At 51.8% G+C, this 17409-nt stretch overlaps 1 protein-coding gene across 1 annotated transcript in view; it reads left to right on the top strand.

The window, feature by feature from the left end:
• Positions 1-17409, top strand: part of LGR6 (leucine rich repeat containing G protein-coupled receptor 6) — a 154054-nt gene that overhangs the window by 85258 nt on the left and 51387 nt on the right. The window contains exon 3 of the mRNA XM_026654358.1: positions 4084-4155. Within this exon, the coding sequence (XP_026510143.1) occupies positions 4084-4155 (72 nt within the window). The remainder of the gene's footprint in view (positions 1-4083; positions 4156-17409) is intronic.

The raw sequence follows: 17409 nt of genomic DNA, 5'->3' as shown, positions 1-17409 counted from the left end.
GACTGCCCCCTCCAGAACCTCCCTGCCCCTTCTCCTGCCCCCCTTACCCTGCTGCTCAGAACAGGGTGTTGGGCTCTGTGCGAGCCGGACACGTGGCTGCGCTCCCCAGCACAACACACAACCCGGTCCCTGGCCCTACACAGTGCTGCTGGAGCGGGGCGCGGGGCTGCCGGGGAGGAGGAGCTGCCGGCTCAGATTGCAGGGAGGGAGGGGGGGAGGAGCTCCTCTACAGCTGCTCCGGAGTCCAGCCCGTGACTTTCCTGCAGCCCTCCCAGCCGCTCGCTCTGCTTGGCCGGGGGAGGGGGGAAATCCCGGACATTTTGAGTGATTTACAAATTCCCCCCGGACGCTATTTTTAGCACAAAAAGGAGGACATGTCCGGGTAAATCCGGACGAATGGTAACCCTACCAGAGGGGAGAGCAGAGTCGAGCTTGTTCCTCAGCGAGATGGGCCTGAGCCCCAGCCCTGCACACCCCAAACAGATGTGGGGGTGTCTGAGGTCTGGAGCAGAAGTGGAGATTTTATAGGGACAATCCCGATTTTGGGGGCTTTTTATTATATAGGCACCTATTACCCCCCCACACCCTCATCCCGATTTTTTTACACTTGCTATGTGGTCACCCTCAGTGGAAATAGCCCTAGCTCATCTTCTTGGGGTGGACTGACACCCCTTCCTAGAAGAGCAGCTTCCCATTCCCATCCGTGCCCCCAGCGGGTGAATTCCCCAGCTCGGGTCTCATGGGCTGCTTGGAAATATGGTTCCAGTTTCCTGTGGAGAAGGGGTGAACTGTAATACTGGGGGCAGAGGGGGCCGCTGGTCCCGAATTAGCCGGCATTGTCCGCATCGCTGTGAGAGTCGTTGTCTCTCCTCTAAATGAAAGCAAAGGAGAGAGGCTCCGTCGGCTTGAACGTCATGGTATTTTGGCTTCCAACGATGCATTTAATGGAAGGAATCTGCCCGGCAGGCGGGTGACTTTCAAGAGAGCCTGGAAGGGAAGGGGGAGGAGGCTGCTGATTGACAATAAGCACGGGAATGCAGCACCGTGGGCACAGGGGGATCATTGTGTCTCGGGCGTGCCAGGTTAAATGGCCAAAGAAGCTAATGCTGGGGAACAGGACACTAGTGCTGACAGCCAGTTCCCCCCGATTTATACCCCCCCCAAGCTCTCTTCCCACCAGGGGGTGAATAGGACAGTGCCTGCTGGGGTGGGTGGCTTCTTCCCCAGGAACCTCCCAGACTCTGCTCATGCTTCCTTGCTGCTGAGTGCAACATGTGCAAGCCCCTACCTGGCCCTGTCACGGGAGCAGAGTTCAGTGTTCGACTGTTTGACTGTGGATCAAGGGGTCCTTGGTTCAGATCCAAGTGCCCCCTTATAAGCTTAGTCTGGGGGGGAAGGGACTGCAGTGCTCTGCTCTGGGTCACCCCGCTAGGGCACACAGCAAGATGGGGCACGGTCTGGGCTCTCGTTTATCGGGTACATTCCAATCTACCTGGGAACTGGCTGCTGTTTGAATGGCCCCCGTTTGAATGGCCCCCGTCTCCCATGCATTACCAAGATTCCTGTTGCAGGAACCAGCATCGCCGCTTTGGTTTTGTGCGGTGGCTGTTCAAAGCAGCCGGGGGACTGCCGCTCGGGAAGCTGCCCTCCGCCCCCATAGTCTCATCTCCCAGGCATCCTCTCCCCATGTGGAAATCGGTCGTCAAAGGGAGCAGTTTCACCGAATCGCACTCCCCTGGTGACAAATAGCCCAGCTTGCCAGGCAGCTTACATACCACAAAGAGGCAGGTTCCAGCCTGCTCCCACACATTAAAGAGACGACCCTGTGCTATTTATGCTGTTGGAGGCCTAATTATGGGAGCAATTTTCCCTGGATTCCAGCGGTGGGGCGGGGGATTGAGTTGGGACTGAGTGAGTGAGTGAGTGCTGGCACGGACACAATTGCGCATGGCCAGCGGTGAGTGGGCATGCCTGGGACTGATCCCAGAAGCTTCTTACAGCCGACAGTCTGTGGCCTTTTTCAAAACACTCGCTGAAATATAGTCTGCAGCTTCTGAAATGAATCCATCAGTTAGCACCCAGTTCACATCCACGCCTTTAAAAAAGGAACTGGATTTCTTGCCAGGTCTTAATTCCTACATCCCCTATCATACCTATGCCCAATCTCAGGCATTGGTTGCTGAGTCTTACACCTGATAAGGGCTTTCACGGGTCCTCCCGATGCCCTCCACCCCCAGCCATTGGGTGGCACCACTGCCATGGATGTGCTGTCATCTCTCATGGGATTTCGTGTTAAAGCCCCAGCTCCTGCAGTCATGTGAATAAATGGGGATCACAGGTTTCCTTAAAAATAAAAGTAAGTTTCTAGACTTTGTGGTTGCAGAACAGAGCTTGAAAATGTGACTGCATGGATTGGCTTTAAAATCAGGAGATTTTTAAAAACTGACCTCCCTTCTGCAGAGCATTTGCCGCTTTGTATTCCTTTACCATGCCCCCTTTTTCAGTCGCCTCCCCGCTAAAGTAACCATCTCAATCATTAGTCTCTCCTCATGTGAGAGATTTTCCCTGCCCTGATCATTCTTGTCACCTGTCTCTGAACCCCCTCATCCTCTAAGAACATAAGAACGGCCATCCTGGGTCAAACCAATGGTCCATCTAGCCCAGTATCCTGTCTTCCGATACTTTAGAGGAAGTGAACAGAAAAGGGCAATTATTGAGAGATCCATCCCCTGCCATCCAGTCCCAGCTTCTGGCAGTCAGAGGTTTAGGGACACCCAGATCATGGGGTTGCATCCCTGACTATCTTGGCTAATAGCCATTGATGGATCTACCCTCCATGAACTGATCTAACTTTTTTTGAACCCAGTTATACTTTTGGCCTTTCATAACATCCCCTGGCAATGAGTTCCACAGGTTGGTGGTGTATTGTGTGAAGTACTTCCTTATGATTGTCTTAAACCTGTTGCCTATTAATTTCATTGAGTGACCCCTGATTTTTGTGTTATGTGCAGGGGTAAATAACACTTTTTCTCCAGACCAGTCATGATTTTATAGACCTCTATCATATCTCCCCTTCTCTTTTCCAAGCTGCAAAGTCCCAGTCTTTTAAATCTTTCCTCGTATGGAAGCTGTTCCATGCCCCTAATCATTTTTGTTGCCCTTCTCTGCACCTTTTCTAATTCTAATATATCTTTTTTTTGAGATGGGGCGACCAGAACTGTGGACAGTATTCCAGTGTGGGCGCACCATGGATTTATGTAGTGGCATTGTGATATTTTCTGTATTGGTCTCTCTCCTGTAGCAATGGGTGTGACCCAGGGCACCCAAACCCTCCTGAGCTCTGGAGGAGTTTGGAGCTGGCTATGAACTCATGACTCTGCTCAAGGTTTTGAGAGTGATAGTGATAAATTGGAAGGAGTTCAGAGGCGTGACCCCAATGAGCAGGGATTTGGAGAGACGGACCTATGGGGAAAGCGTTAAATCCGTGAAGTTTGGCAACGCGGTGGGGACACGCTAACAGGCCTCACCTGGCCAAAAGGTGCCAGACAGGGCAGAGAGGGTGGCAAAAGAGGGCATAGGAACGGGGCGGGGGGAATAATCCCATTCATAATGAGTTTCTCTGTGTCCTAGCAAAGGGGGATCGTTCCCACACTGCTGTGCCATCACTACCAGCTTTTAGGCCAGCAAAGCAGGGTTTCTCCTTGCAGTCACTGTTAGTGGCTATCTTTATGGAGGAAAAAGAGTCAATGCCTCTTACAATGGCAGTCATAAGTCTAATTTCCTCTCTCCTGCCTTAGTGACTGTAGCACAGAGTCCTCTCCCAGTGGGGCATGGAATGGCCCCAGCCATGGGTCATCACTGGGGACTGAGTTTGGGTCGTTCCCTGCTAGAAGCATGAACCTCCCTCACCATTAGCTAATGAATGGGGTACTGAGTGCGAGTCTTACGTTCAGCATTCAGTCGTATCCACAGTCTTCTCCTGAGCTGTAGCAAGAGGCATGAGGTGCAGGTTATTATGTGTCCTCTGACAAAGCACTGGCATTACAGAGATGTTGATGTGACACTGGCTCCTCTTTTCTGCAGGCGCCTCTCTGGAAACCAGCTCTCCCAGATCCCAGGAGAAGCCTTTTCTGGCCTCTACAGCCTGAAGATCCTGTAAGTACCGCGTTTCCCAAGGCACTGCTGTTGGACTCCTGCATGGTCATTGTCCCAGGGAGTCACACATGACATGGGACTTTGATCCATTCAGAGGCAGTTGCCAAGCCACAAGGCATCCAATTACCAGTTTCCGAATCCACACGGGTTAAAGTGCCAAGCCAAATGATCCTGTGGCAGCTCCAGGGCATGCTGGGGGCTCTGCCCTGCTGCTGGTCACAGCTACCGTCCACACCGTTTTCTGTGTGTTCTGCAGGATTGTACAAGAATAGAGAGATTCCCCGCCCTGCGGTGAGTCCGGGCAGAAGGAACCTTTCTGGGCTCTCTGTTTCAACCCCTGGCTGTGGGGAACTTTTGGTTTAGCTGGTTGTTTGCTCTGACGCAGCTTGCACTGTTCAGAGAGGAAGGGTTACTCAGTGGTTAGAGCAGCTCCATGACATGTGTGCCCCTGGATCACGATACTGCCCGGGAACCAGCGACCGGCCCAGTCCTGAGGTCCCTACGCAGGGGAGTTTTGCCTGAGTACCCACTGCGTCAGACGCTTGTGTGATTTATCTGTACTTTGTAACTTCTCCTCCTTCACAGGTTCTGTAACCTTTCCTCAGCCCCACATCACGCCCTACTCCCTCTTACCTGGCCTTGTCTTCCTGAGAAGGGGGACTAGCAATCCCTAGGCAGCATCTTTCTGGGACCAGACAGCCTTCTTACTCCATCCCCGGTGCAACATCAAGACCCAGAAAACCCCTGCTGGGTCTCCTAGCAGCCAATCGCCCAAGCCCTTCCAACGGGGAAGGCTGTGTGGGGCTAGGGATGGCCCAGTGGGCAGAGACATATGATGGGCAGAGGTTACCAATTCACAGGGTGGAATGCATCACTGCAGAGATGGGGTCCTCCCAGATCGGAATGTGCCTGACTTTTTGCCGTTCCGAGAAGGTCCGGCAGTCTCTGCTCAGCTATCCAGCTGCCCGTCCCTCTCTTCTCTTGACAAACCTTTCTGAACATCTCTCCTGCAATAAACATTTCACCCCGGAGGCGATGTTTTGAACTCACCCGCACTGTGAAATCGGCGCAGCCGGCACGGTTTATACGAAGCGAGCAGGTACAAACCTGCTCCCAGGATTAGAGAGTGCAGCCCTGTTTACTAGGTCTTCTGAAGATGTAAAGTATGAATCCTGCCCTAAATCTCTGGGCTTAGCAATCAGATGCTTCTTTATCCATAGCCTGCATTAGGCAAGGTATCAAAGGAACTGAGGAGAAACCGCAGCTCACCCACCCAATTTCAACAAGGGGAACTTTCTACTCCGGGAACTCGTGGGTTTTGAAAGCCTCTTTTGATCAGTTTATATTTGACTGACTCCCAGCCAACTGTGGATGCAGAATGTAGGAACATCCTAGGAAGGATGTGTTATTCCCTGAGTCTGCACAGCCACCCCTGCAGGCTAACGGGGAGCCAGCTCTGCCTCTCCAGACACCAGAGCAGACTGGGCGACACCTGTGTCCTGTGACAATTCCTGGGAGATGCCAGGCTGGGGTCTTGCCAGGTGCAGTGGGACTCCTTGGGCAGAGAGGCGAGGAAGGGAAATGTACATGGGGACTGGATCCTCCAAACGCTTACTCCAAGGCTGCCGTCTGCATCGCTGTATTCCTCTGCCGTCGAGGCAGGGAGTGAAGGCTAAGCCCAGCTCTTCCTGCCGACACTGGCCGTTTCCTCTGCTAGGATCCCTCCCCTGCTTATGGAACAAGGCCTCAGGGCCAGCTCTCAGCACAGGCCCAGCATGCAGCCGCGCGGGGCCCTATTTTGCAGCACCCAGGCCAGGGACGGAGGGGGACTGTGCGCGGAGGCGAATCCAGGCTTGGCCCAACCCAGGAGGCCCCACACATCTTAAAGCCCTGGGGCCATGCAGTCTCCCCTGCAGCCCAGAAGGGGGCACTGACAACCTGAAGGTGCATCCTGCAGACCAAGACTTTCCGTACCTTGGGCTCCATTTGCCTGGGCATGGTGGCTGCAGTTTGCTCCCCCCAATCCAGCACTGACAAGGTCACCCCCCAGGGGACAATATCTGACGAGCACCTCCGCCCTTCCGCAGAGAGCCCCTGTGGGAGAAGGCAAAGAGAGGATTAAAATCCCCACCCCACCCCTGCCACCTCCAGCCTAGGAAAGATGCCAGCTGGTTGCTGTCTGTGCAGCTGTAGGGAATGCCCAGCTGAGGGCCCAGCTCCCTGTGGAACAAGACACCTCCTTAGACCCCGCTTTGGTTGCCAGGCCTGCAGGTGTGTTTGGAGGGAAGCTGCTTGATCTGGCTGGGAGGCAGAAGTTCCTTGGGGGGAGGGGAGGGGAGGAGGCGAGCTGGCTCCATGAGACCCACTCCCCACCCCCTCTGGGGTGAGTCCAGGCTGAAGGAATCTTTCCAGGCACTTAGTTTCAAACCCTGCTGGATGTGGGGAGCTTTTGGCTCAGTTGGTTATTTGCTCCGACCCAGTGGTTAGAGCAGTCACCTGGGATGTGAGAGAGCCTGGTTCAAATCCCTGCTCTGCCAAGTGCCAGAGAATCTCCCTATGACCTTGGGAAAGTCACTTAGACTCCCTGTGCCTCCATTCCCCATTTGTATTATGGAGATGAGAGTGTGGATACCTATGAGGGTAAATATGGTAAAGATTGTGAGGCACTCAGATACGACGGTAACAGGGTGATCATATAAGTCCCGCAGGTATATCCCTCAGCTTGGGGGTGGGTCCCATGGGTGTGGCTTGACCTGTCTTCCCACCTTCCAACTGCACTGAACACTGGGGCCTTTTCCATGCGTGGAATAAGGCTACTCTGGAAAGCAGGACTGGTGTGACTGTAGATAGATGTGGTGTGACTCTAGTGCACAAACAGGTCATTACCGCCTGCCATGGTTACAATATAGTTTCCAAACTGTGCTATGGGCAGGGCCACACAGATTTTGCCCGGGGCCCCTAAAACTGAGCCCCCCCTTCAAAAAAATTACTACTGAGCGGAGAGTGAGCCTGTCCCGCACTCATCCTGCAGTGGTGTGTCCTGTCCCATGGGGCTGGGGGCATTGCAATCTGATACATGGGGTCGCAGTGCCACTCCGGTTTGTACCAGAGGGCAACGCCACTTACTCAAATTTGGCCCAGGTGCCCCTCTGTCATGACAAGGAGTGGCCAGGCCAAACCTGAGAAGCGCCAGGTCACCATACCACTTGGTTTGGGGGCCCTCACAACTAGGGGAAAAGGGAAAGCTGCCCCACATGATATTCTCAAACTAGGGAAAGGTGGCCTAGATGAAATTACTATAAGGTGGGTGCACAACTTATTGAAAGTCCATGCTCAAAAGTGTAGTTATCGATAGGTCGCTGTCCAACTGCGAGGATGTATCTAGCAAGGTCCTGCAGGGGTCAGTCCTGGGTCTGATACTATCCAATATTTTCATTAATGATTGGATAATGGAATGAAGAGTGTGCTTATGAAATTTGCAGATAAACCAAGATGAGAGGGGTTGCAAACGCTTTGGAGGACAGGATTAGAATTTAGGAAGGAAAAATCAGAACTACAGAATGCTCAATAGCTGGCTAGGTGGTACTGCTGAAAAGGATCTGAAGGTTATAGGGGTTCACAAAAGGCATATGAGTCAACAGTGTGATGCAATTGCAAAAAAAAGGCTGATCATTCTGGGGTGTATTAACAGGAGTATCATATGTAGGACATAGGGGGTAATTGTCCTGCTGTACTTGGCACTGGTGAGGACTCAGCTGGAGAATTGTGTCCAGTTCTGGATGCCACACTGGGGAAAAGGTGGACAAACTGGAGAGAGTCCAGAGGAGAGCAACCAAAATGCTAAAAGGTTTAGAAAACCTGACCTATCCGGAAAGGTTAAAAAAACTGGGCCTGTTTAGTCTTGAGAGAGACTGAAGGGGGACCTGATAACAGTCTTCAAATGTGTTAAGGGCTCTTATAAAGAGGACAGTGATCAACTGTTCTCCATGTCTGGAAGGTAGGACAAGAAGTAATGGGCTGAATTTGCAGTGAGGGAGATTTAGGTTAGAGATTAGGGAAAAGTTTCTAAGTCTGAGGATAGTTAAGCTCTGAAATATGTTCCAAGGAAGGTTGTGGAACCCCCGTCACTAGAGGTTTTTAAGAACAGGCCGTACAACACCTGTCAGGGATGGTCCAGGTTTACTTGGTCCTGCTTCAGCGCAGGGGGCTGGATTAGATTACCTTCCAAGGTCCCTTCCAGCCTGACATTTCTATGATTCATAATTCCAAGACCAGAAGGGACCATTGTGATCATTTAGCCTGACCTCCTGTGTAACACAGGCCCTAAAACTTTCCCCAAATAATTCCTAGAGCAGATTGTGATGGTACCTCCCATAAGGCTTTATGGAAATATGTTTAGAATGTGTTTTATGCTACATATGCCATGTAACATATCTCAAAAGTTATGATCTACTGAATCTATTAATCCTATTTGTATGCATGTATCATTCTTGTATTCGAAGTTATGAATACTGGCTGTGTACTGGCTTGATTTCTAAATAACCTTAGTAGAGCATTTGGTCAGTTCCTGGAGAAAGGAATGTTGAAGTTAAGTATCTAATCAAGAAACACTTAAAGGACAATGGATCGTGGAATACTCCAATCCACATAAGAAGTCTACTTGAGGATGTTCAAGGTAGCATGTAAACAATGGATGCTACCTGTAAAAACTGTGAGTCATGCATGGACATGTGACTTGCCTAGGTGACTCCTAAACTCCATCTTGGAGCTGGACTTTGCATAGGAGTGAGGAGGGGGTCTCCACCCACAAGAGAGAGTCTATTTAAACCCCTGAGAGACCCCTCCATTTGGACTTCAGCTGGCTAAAGAGGGAGCCTCTCCACCCCCCAGGATACTTGGAAGAAACTGGAACAAAGGACAGTAACTACAGGGGGTGTGAGTGATTGCTGGACCCAGGCTAAAAGGAGATTAGTCTGTAAAAGGGAGCATTATGGAACTGGTCAGGATCTTATCTGTATTCAGTTTGATTAGACATAGATTTGCGCATTTTATTTTATTTTGCTTGGTGACTTACTTTGTTCTGTCTGTTACTACTTGGAACCACTTAAATCCTACTTTCTGTATTTAATAAGTAAAAAGTGATTTTATTAATTAACTCAGAGTATGTATTAATACCTGGGGGAGCAAACAACTGTGCATATCTCTCTATCAGTGTTATAGAGGGCGAACAATTTATGAGTTTACCCTGTATAAAGCTTATACAGGGTAAAACGGATTTATTTGGGTTTAGACCCCATTGGAAGTTGGGCATCTGAGTGTTAAAGACAGGAACACGTCTGTTAGCTGCTTTCAGGTAAACCTGCAGCTTTGGGGCAAGTAATTCAGACGCTGGGTCTGTGTTGGAGCAGACGGGAGTGTCTGGCTCAGCAAGACAGGGTGCTGGGGCCCCGAGCTGGCAGGGAAAGCAAGGGTAGAAGTAGTCTTGGCACATCAGGTGGCAGCTCCCAAGGGGGTTTCTGTGATCCAACCTGTCACACAGATCTTTTAGAAAAACATCCCATCGTGATTTAAAAATTGTCACTGAAGGAGACTCTACCCTGGTCCTTGGTAAATTGTTCCAGTGCTTAATTACTCTCACTGGTAAGAAATTATGTCTTATTTCCAGTCTGTATTTTTCTAGCTTCAACTTCCAGCCATTGGATCATGCTCTGACTTCCTCTGCTAGATTGAAAGGGCTATGATTAAATAGTTGCTCCCCATGCAGGTACTTACAAACTGTAATCAAGTCAACCCTTAACCTTCTCCTGGTTAAGCTGAATAGGTTTTGCTCCTTGAGTCTATCACTCTAAGGCAGGTTTTCTAATCCTTTCATCATTCTCAGGGCTTTTCTCTGATCCCTCTCCAATTTATCAACATCTTTCTTGAATTGTGGGCACCAGAACTGGACACAGGATTCCAGCAGCAGTCACACCAGTGCCAAATACAGAGGTCAAACAACCTCTCTGCTCCTACTCGAGGTTCCCCTGTTTCTGCATCCAAGGATTGCATTAGACCTTCTGGTCACAGTGTCGCACTGGGAGCTCATGCACAGTTGCTTGTCCACGACAACCCCGAAACCGTTCTCTGTCACTGCTTAGACACAGGCACCCATTCTGTAGGTCTGCCCTGCGTTTCTTTTTCCTAGATATATACAATTACATATAGCCATATTAAAACGCATATTGTTTGCTTGTGCCCAATTTATTAAGTGATCCAGATCATTCGCCTGTCCTCTTCATTATTTACCACTGCCTCAATTTTTCTGTCATCTGCAAACTTTATTAGGAATGATTTAATGTTTTCTTCCAGGTCATTAATAAAAATGTTAAATAGTGTAAGGCCAAGACCCAATCCCTGCAGGACCCCACCAGAAACACGCCCACTCAATGATGATTCCCCATTTACAGTTACATTTTGAGACCTATCAGTTAGCCAGCTTTTAATTTAGTTAATGTGTGACATGTTGATTTTATATCTTTCTAGTTTTTAAACCAAAAGGTCATGCAATACCAAGTCGAAGTATAGTATCAACACTATTATCTTTATCAACCAAGCTTGTAATATAAAAAAAAATCAAATTAGTTTGACAGGATCTATTTTCCATAAACCCATGCTGATTTGGAACTAATTCTATAACCCTGCTTTAATTCCTTATTAATCAAGTCCCATATCAGCTGCTCTATTAACTTGCCTGGAATTGATAGACTGACAGGTCTTTAATTACCCAAGTTTACCCTTTTAAAATATTGGCACATTAGCTTTCTTCCAATCTTTTGGATCTTCCCCAGTGTTCCACAGCTTATTGAAAATCAACATTAATGCTCCAGCGAGCTCCTTGGCCAGCTCTTTTAAAACTCTTGGATGCAAGTTATCTGGACCTGCTGATTTAAAACTTGGTCCCCTAATACCTGGTCCTGCATCCTGGAGCACCCTGCCTTCCTCCCAGCAGCCCCTGCTGCCAAGCTGTGCCCATTGATTGAGAGTGATATTAAAGATCTCATAGAAATCCCCCTCACTGCAAGAGAGCGAATCCAAAACTGCTTTAGAATTCATCTGACCCATAGGATCTCCCTCTGGGGAGGTGCACAGGGCTTGCTGGGATAACAAGGCAAAGAGAGAGAGAGAGTCTGTGCTTGCAGTGACTGACCCATGCAGTCTCCGCTGTTGGGATTAGTCATGTAAAGGGGTTTTCACTTTTCAGAAGCAATGTGTTCCCAGCCCTCTTATCACTGGGCATATTCAGCATCCCCGAACCTTTGCTGCGAGGGCTAGGTAGAGGTTAGGTTCCTAGCCAGGTTTGCAGGGATGCATTAGCCTGTTGTGTGCTCTTGATTTACTCCTCTCCTCTAAGAGCTGCTCTAATTGTTTTCTGTAATGATATTGGCGGCTCCCTGGGAGTGAGGCCACTGGCTAGGATTGCCAGGTGTCCGGTTTTCGACCGGAACGCTCAGTCGAAAAGGGATGCTGGCAGCTCCGTTCAGAACCACTGACCGGGCTGCTAAAAGTCCAGTCAGCGGTGCAGCAGGGCTAAGGCAAGCTCCGTGCCTGCCCTGGCTCCGTGCAGCTCCCGGAAGCAACGGCATGTCCCTGTGGCCCCTAGGCGCAGGAGCGGCCAGGGGGCTCCATGTGCTGTCCCTGTCCTGAGTGCCAGCTCCGCAGTTCCCATGGCCTAGGGGTCACAGGGACATGCCGTTGCTTCCGGAAGCTGTGCGGAGCCAGGGCAGGCAGGGAGCCTGCCTTAGCCCCGCTGTGCTGCCGCCTGAGGTAAGTGCCGCCCGACAGGAGCCCGCACCCCAACCCCCTGCCCCAGGTCGGAACCCCCTCCCGCACCCTAACTCCCTCCCAGAGCCCGCACTCCCCACCCCCTGCCCGGATAGAGGAATATGTTCTCACCAATGTAGAAACGTTTACATACTTGGGCAGCACCATCAGCCAGGATGGTGGAACAAGCCAGGACATCCGGAACAGAATCAGTAAAGCCAGGAACACCTTCAGGAGCTTAAATACAGTCTGGAAATCATCAAAATACAACACCAAAACCAAACTCAAGATTTATCAGAGCTGCATACTTTCAACACTACTTTATAGTGCAGAATGCGGAGGAATGAGAAAGTACGCCCCAAAGCACCGTGCCACTGAATGAGGACAGCAAGAGAGGCACACCCCCCCCCAATCCAAAGGGATGGAGGAATCATTTCACTGGGCTATTGGGCCATATGCAGTGCTTGTGGAGTCACCTGCACGTGTGCACTGTTGGTGTGGAAAAGGCCTCCCTCTGATCGGGTAGCTTTCACACCTGTCCTGTCAGACAACGTCCTGGCCTCGGTTACACACGGCTTTGCCACCTCTCAGCTGGACCACACCAGTGCAACATCACAGGGTGTGAAACCATCACGGTTCAGAACTCTGCCGTGCATCTCCTTGGCAACATGGGCTACCAGGAGCACATCACATCTGTCCTCCACTGTCTACGTGGGCTTCCCATAGAACAGCGAGTCCATTTCAAGGGCTCAGTCCTTGTTGTCAAGACTCTCAATGGCCCAGATCCAGGGTATCTAAAGGATTGTGTAAAGCTCTGGGATCACGGCAGTGCGTAAGAGTTCAACAGAACTTTCTATCCCAAGGGAAAAACTCATCCCAGCAGGAGACAGAGCTTTCAAGAGGGCCAGACGCCGACTGTGGAACAGTCCCCCACAGGAAAACAGGACTTTCTCGAACCTCACTGCCTTCTGCTCCAAGTGCTAGGCACACTTCTCCGTCTGGCCTCCTCTGATATAAACACGTGTCTAGGAGGCGATACCCAGAGATTGAATGTATAGATATTGACAGGCGTGAGCTATCCAAAGGACCAGCAATCAAGGGGCAACAGGCATGAGCTGCCTTAGAAATACTTTGTGTGTAGTTGTTCGAGGTGAATTTCATTCTGCTGAAGTTTGATGTATTGAAAACTACGTATTGACATTGTAGGCTGTCACAGTAGATGCTCAGTGTCTTTTCCTTGTCCTGCTTGCAAGGTAGGGGGCTCTGTAGGGAAGCATGAAACCTGGGCCTAGCAGCAGTCAGTTCTCCAGACAAGCAGCCTTGGGTAAGGGGGTTAGTTGTGCCTCGCTGCCTTAGGGAGCAGCCTGCTTTGTCTCTCTCTGTTTTTGTGTTCATGTATGTTCGTCTGAATTCTGCGAAATAAAGTAGTGTTATGTTGCAATCTTCCAGCGAGAGGATTTCTATCTCACTTCTCTGTACGCCGGGAACATTAAAGATGTCTCTTCGCCAGGTCTCTTGAAGCTGTGCCAGCTTCCCTCCCCTCCACCTACTCAGAGCTCTAAGCCATCATGCTTCAGCCAGGTCCAAGAAGAGCTCAGCCTCCATTCACCCCAGTTTTTGTGATGGTGGCTTTGCAAGACCCCCTGGGAACAGGTCAGAGTCCCTATCCTTTCACACAGCCTGCCCCCTAGCAGTGGGGAGCAGCTTTCGGTCTGAGCTGGGTTGTAACAGGTGAGCGACCCAGTGGGAAACGGGCTATGCATCCTCTTGCACCAAGATAGAGCAGGAGCAACTCCACTGAAGTCCAGGGGGCTGATTCTCCCCCCGCTGGTCCCATGTGGGGTCACTGGGCCTAGTACAAAGTGGATGCAAAATCCTCCCACAGGGCCAGGTGTGCCTAGACGCCCTGGCTGCTGTGTGTCACTTGGCTGCACTCCTGGCTGGCGAGAGGGGGGTGTTTGTGGCGGCATTGCATTGTGGGAGCAGCGCAGCGCCTGCTGGTGCATCAGGTGCCTGGCAGAGGGAGACTGATGTTAGCAGAGTTACTCCTGCTTTAAATCAACATGGGAGGAGAATCCAGCCCCAGTGGAGAATCCTCAGCCATCAGACCCCCATCCCGCCCTGTCCCTAATGATTCATCGGCCTGATTCTCATTCACACTGGTCTGGCAGTGTAAAGGGGCCTTCCTGCTTGAAGGAGCCGTGGTGTCAGCATAGGTGCTGGAACTAGGGATGTTGGGAGTGCTGCCTCCACACCCCCTGGCTTGAAGTGGGTCCCAGTATATGCAGGGTTGACAGTTTGGTTCAATGGCTCTCAGCACCCCCAATATACAAATGGTTCCAGCACCCCTGGGTGTCAGTGAGAATCAGGCCCTTATTTATACGGCAGAGTTGGCATTTATCTTTGCCAAGCATGATTCCTACAGGAGCTGCCCTGGCCCATCAGGCTGCAGCGAGCGTGCAGTTACAAGCCATGCGGGCAGGGTGGAATGGGGGAGCCTCTCTAGATGCGGCGAGGAGTGAGGAGCACGCAGGGGGCGGCTTGGGGAGAGCAGCTGAGTACAGAGAAGCACAGGGCATAGGATGGGAGTGTGGAGAGAGAGGGTTAGGAGGCATCAAGCGGGTGTCAAGGAGGCAGTTCGGCGCAGGAGGCTGCGGCAGAGGTGGGGGCAGCGTGGGAGGACATTCCTGTTATGAAATGAACAGCTTTCCCCAGCAGGCATGGCGCGAGGCATGAATCGATGCTGTCTCTTTAAATAACATCTCTCTCCCCACCCCCCTTGCCTGGAGTGGTGGGTGAGCCGCCCTTGATCTCTTCTCTCGCCCTTTCATCTTGCTGGATCATTAAAAACAATAAAGGGAACTGGCGGAGACATTATCAGAGGAAGGCCTGGATCAGCCCCACAGACCTGCCCCACCTTCCCCCTTCCCGGGCCCCGCGTTACGCACACCCTGGCCTGCCTGGAGTAGTCGCTGGCTTGCAGGCAGCTCGTGCCGCATGGGGTCCTTAAGGGAAATGGGTACCGCGCTGTCTGCTGGCCCTTGCAAGAGTTAGGGGGATCCCTAGTGGTGACGCTGGACAAGTCTGGGAGCTGGAGAGCCAGGGAGAACCACAGGGTCTGTCTGTGTCCAGCAGCCTCAGTGGAGAGCCCAAGTGCTGTCTCTTCTCCATGGCAGCGCCCCCTGCAGGGCAGACTATGGTGCAGTCTCTAGGGGGCTGCACTCCCTGTATTTACACCAGAGATCCATTTGGCCCTCAGCGTCGATAGTGGCGTTGGCGCCAATCCACACCGTCCTTTGTGCAGTCCCACACAAAGTGGGCTCGGACAGCTGGGTGGGTGGGGGAGTCCACTCTCCCCAGGGAGAGATGGGATAGTCGGGCAGGGAGCAGCCATCCCAAAAGCAGCAGTGGACTGATGGGTGCTGCTGGGCCCGGTTGCTGCTGAGTCTGAGCTCTGCTATGGTGCTGCCTCCCTTAGCCTAAGGGCCTTCCCTTCTCTGGGCCACGGTTCCCCCATGTGTAAAACGAAGCGGGGAGAACCAACCTGAGCTGCGACTAGCCAGGCTTAGTATGATGAATGGGGGGACGCTCATGTTTAAATCCCAGGCTAAGAACGAGGGTTGTGAGCTCTTGGAATTGCCACTTGGAAAGACCCCCAGAGCAGGCTGGGGGCCATCCACCGAGCAGATCGGGGCAGGGATGGAAAGAGTTTAAACAGCTGCCGGGTGGTGGTGTTCCAGGGGGAGGAAGGATATCCCAGTGGTTAGGGCGGCAGTCTGGGCCTGAGGAGACCAGGGTTTAATTCTCACTACCTCACTGTGCATCTCTGTGACTCTGTTTCTGTACCGTCTCTGTGCCCAGGGCCACCCAGAGGGGGCGGCAAGTGGGGCAATTTGCCCCGGGCCCCACAGGGGCCCCCACAAGAATATAGTATTGCAACTTTTTTTTATGGAAGGGGCCCCCGAAATTGCTTTGCCCCAGGCCCCCTGAATCCTCTGGGTGGCCCTGTCTGTGCCCCTTTTTCTCACGGCTGCCGCCCACGGTGGATATTGCCCTGCGCGTGGGTCTATCTCAGCTGACACAACCCAAAGCAGTAAAAGTGTCTTTGAGTTGCAAGACTCTGGATCCCCTCCCTGCGGGGGAGCAGGGCTAGTAAAGAAGAAGTGCTCAGTTTTACCCTTTTCAGCGAGGAACTGCAACTTAACAGCCAACTACACCACGAGCAGACAAATAGCTCTTTTGCATCATTGCTTAGAGGCAGAGGGACAAAGACCATGCCACGTGCTCGCCCCAGCAAGGGTGGGAGCTACGGAGCCTGGCAAAGAAGATCCTATTGTACAGAAAATACAACAGCAGAACTTCCAGACGAGCCAAGTGAGGAACGACAAGGCCGAGTGAGCCCATGACCAGCCCATGGCCTCACTGTCATGGTGAGCTTGGTGCCGTTCAATGTTAAGAGACCGGGGACCTTGATTTCAATGGGAGTTAGGCACCTAAATGCCTTTGAGGTTCTGGGCCCAAGACTTTTCAGGCAGCAGTGAACATGGGGCTGGAAGTTTCGGCTCTGCAATGAGGGATGCAAAGGAAGCAGGACAGCAAGATTTGTTTCGGCACATACCACGTGTCACGTCAATGTTATGGCCATGGATTACAAGAGAGAAGCTAGATAAAAGCAACCTTTTGCTGGAAGGTTGCAGTGTAACACTGCTTTAGTTCTTAGAATTCAGAATGATAACACACAAGAACCAGAGAGAGAGAAAACAGGCTGCTCTCTAAACCAGACAGGCACAACTCACCCCATCTTACTCTAGGCTGGCTAGCTGCTGGCTGACTGCTGCCAGTGGTAGGTGGCAGGCTTCACTGCAGAGCCCCCTAGTCTGCAAATGTCCATCAAGGCAACAGAGAGCTTACCTGAGCGACCACAAAGATGCTGACCCCACCAGCTGCGCAACTCACATGAGCAGAGAGGCAGCCGGGGCATTGCTTAGTGATGCCCTCACACCAAAATCATTATGAAAGCCAAAGTTTCAGCCCACTTGCCACCAGGTTGGTTCCAGAGGCAGGTGGGGGACAGCTTCTAGGGGCGCCAAATGGCTGTGCGACTCTTGTGTTCCCTCGGCTGCTCGGAGTGGGGGGCGAAAATATTTTCTGCCGTAGGGCTGCTATTGCTTGCCGCTCCCAGATGTTCACGTGTGGCCACACTTGAAGGTGGGAGGCTGTTGTGACTCAGGGTACATGTACATTGCAAAAAAAAACCAACAACCCCAAACCGTGGCAGCAAGTCTCAGCAGGGCCGGCTCTAGGATTTTTGCCGCCCCCGTTTTTTAATTACCCCACCCCCGGCCCCGCCTCAACTCCGCCCCTTCCCCCCAGGCTCTCAAGCCTAGGAGGGAGGGGGAGAAGCAGCGCCCGCGCGCGGCCACTCGGAGTCTCCCCCTCCCTCCCAGGTTTGAG

This window comes from Terrapene carolina, unplaced genomic scaffold (assembly GCF_002925995.2).
Source record: "Terrapene carolina triunguis isolate 2854851 unplaced genomic scaffold, T_m_triunguis-2.0 Scaffold191, whole genome shotgun sequence".
Taxonomy (NCBI): Eukaryota; Metazoa; Chordata; order Testudines; family Emydidae; genus Terrapene; species Terrapene triunguis.
The sequence above is the reverse complement of the archived record's forward strand: the minus strand, read 5'-3'. Positions and strand labels throughout refer to the sequence as shown.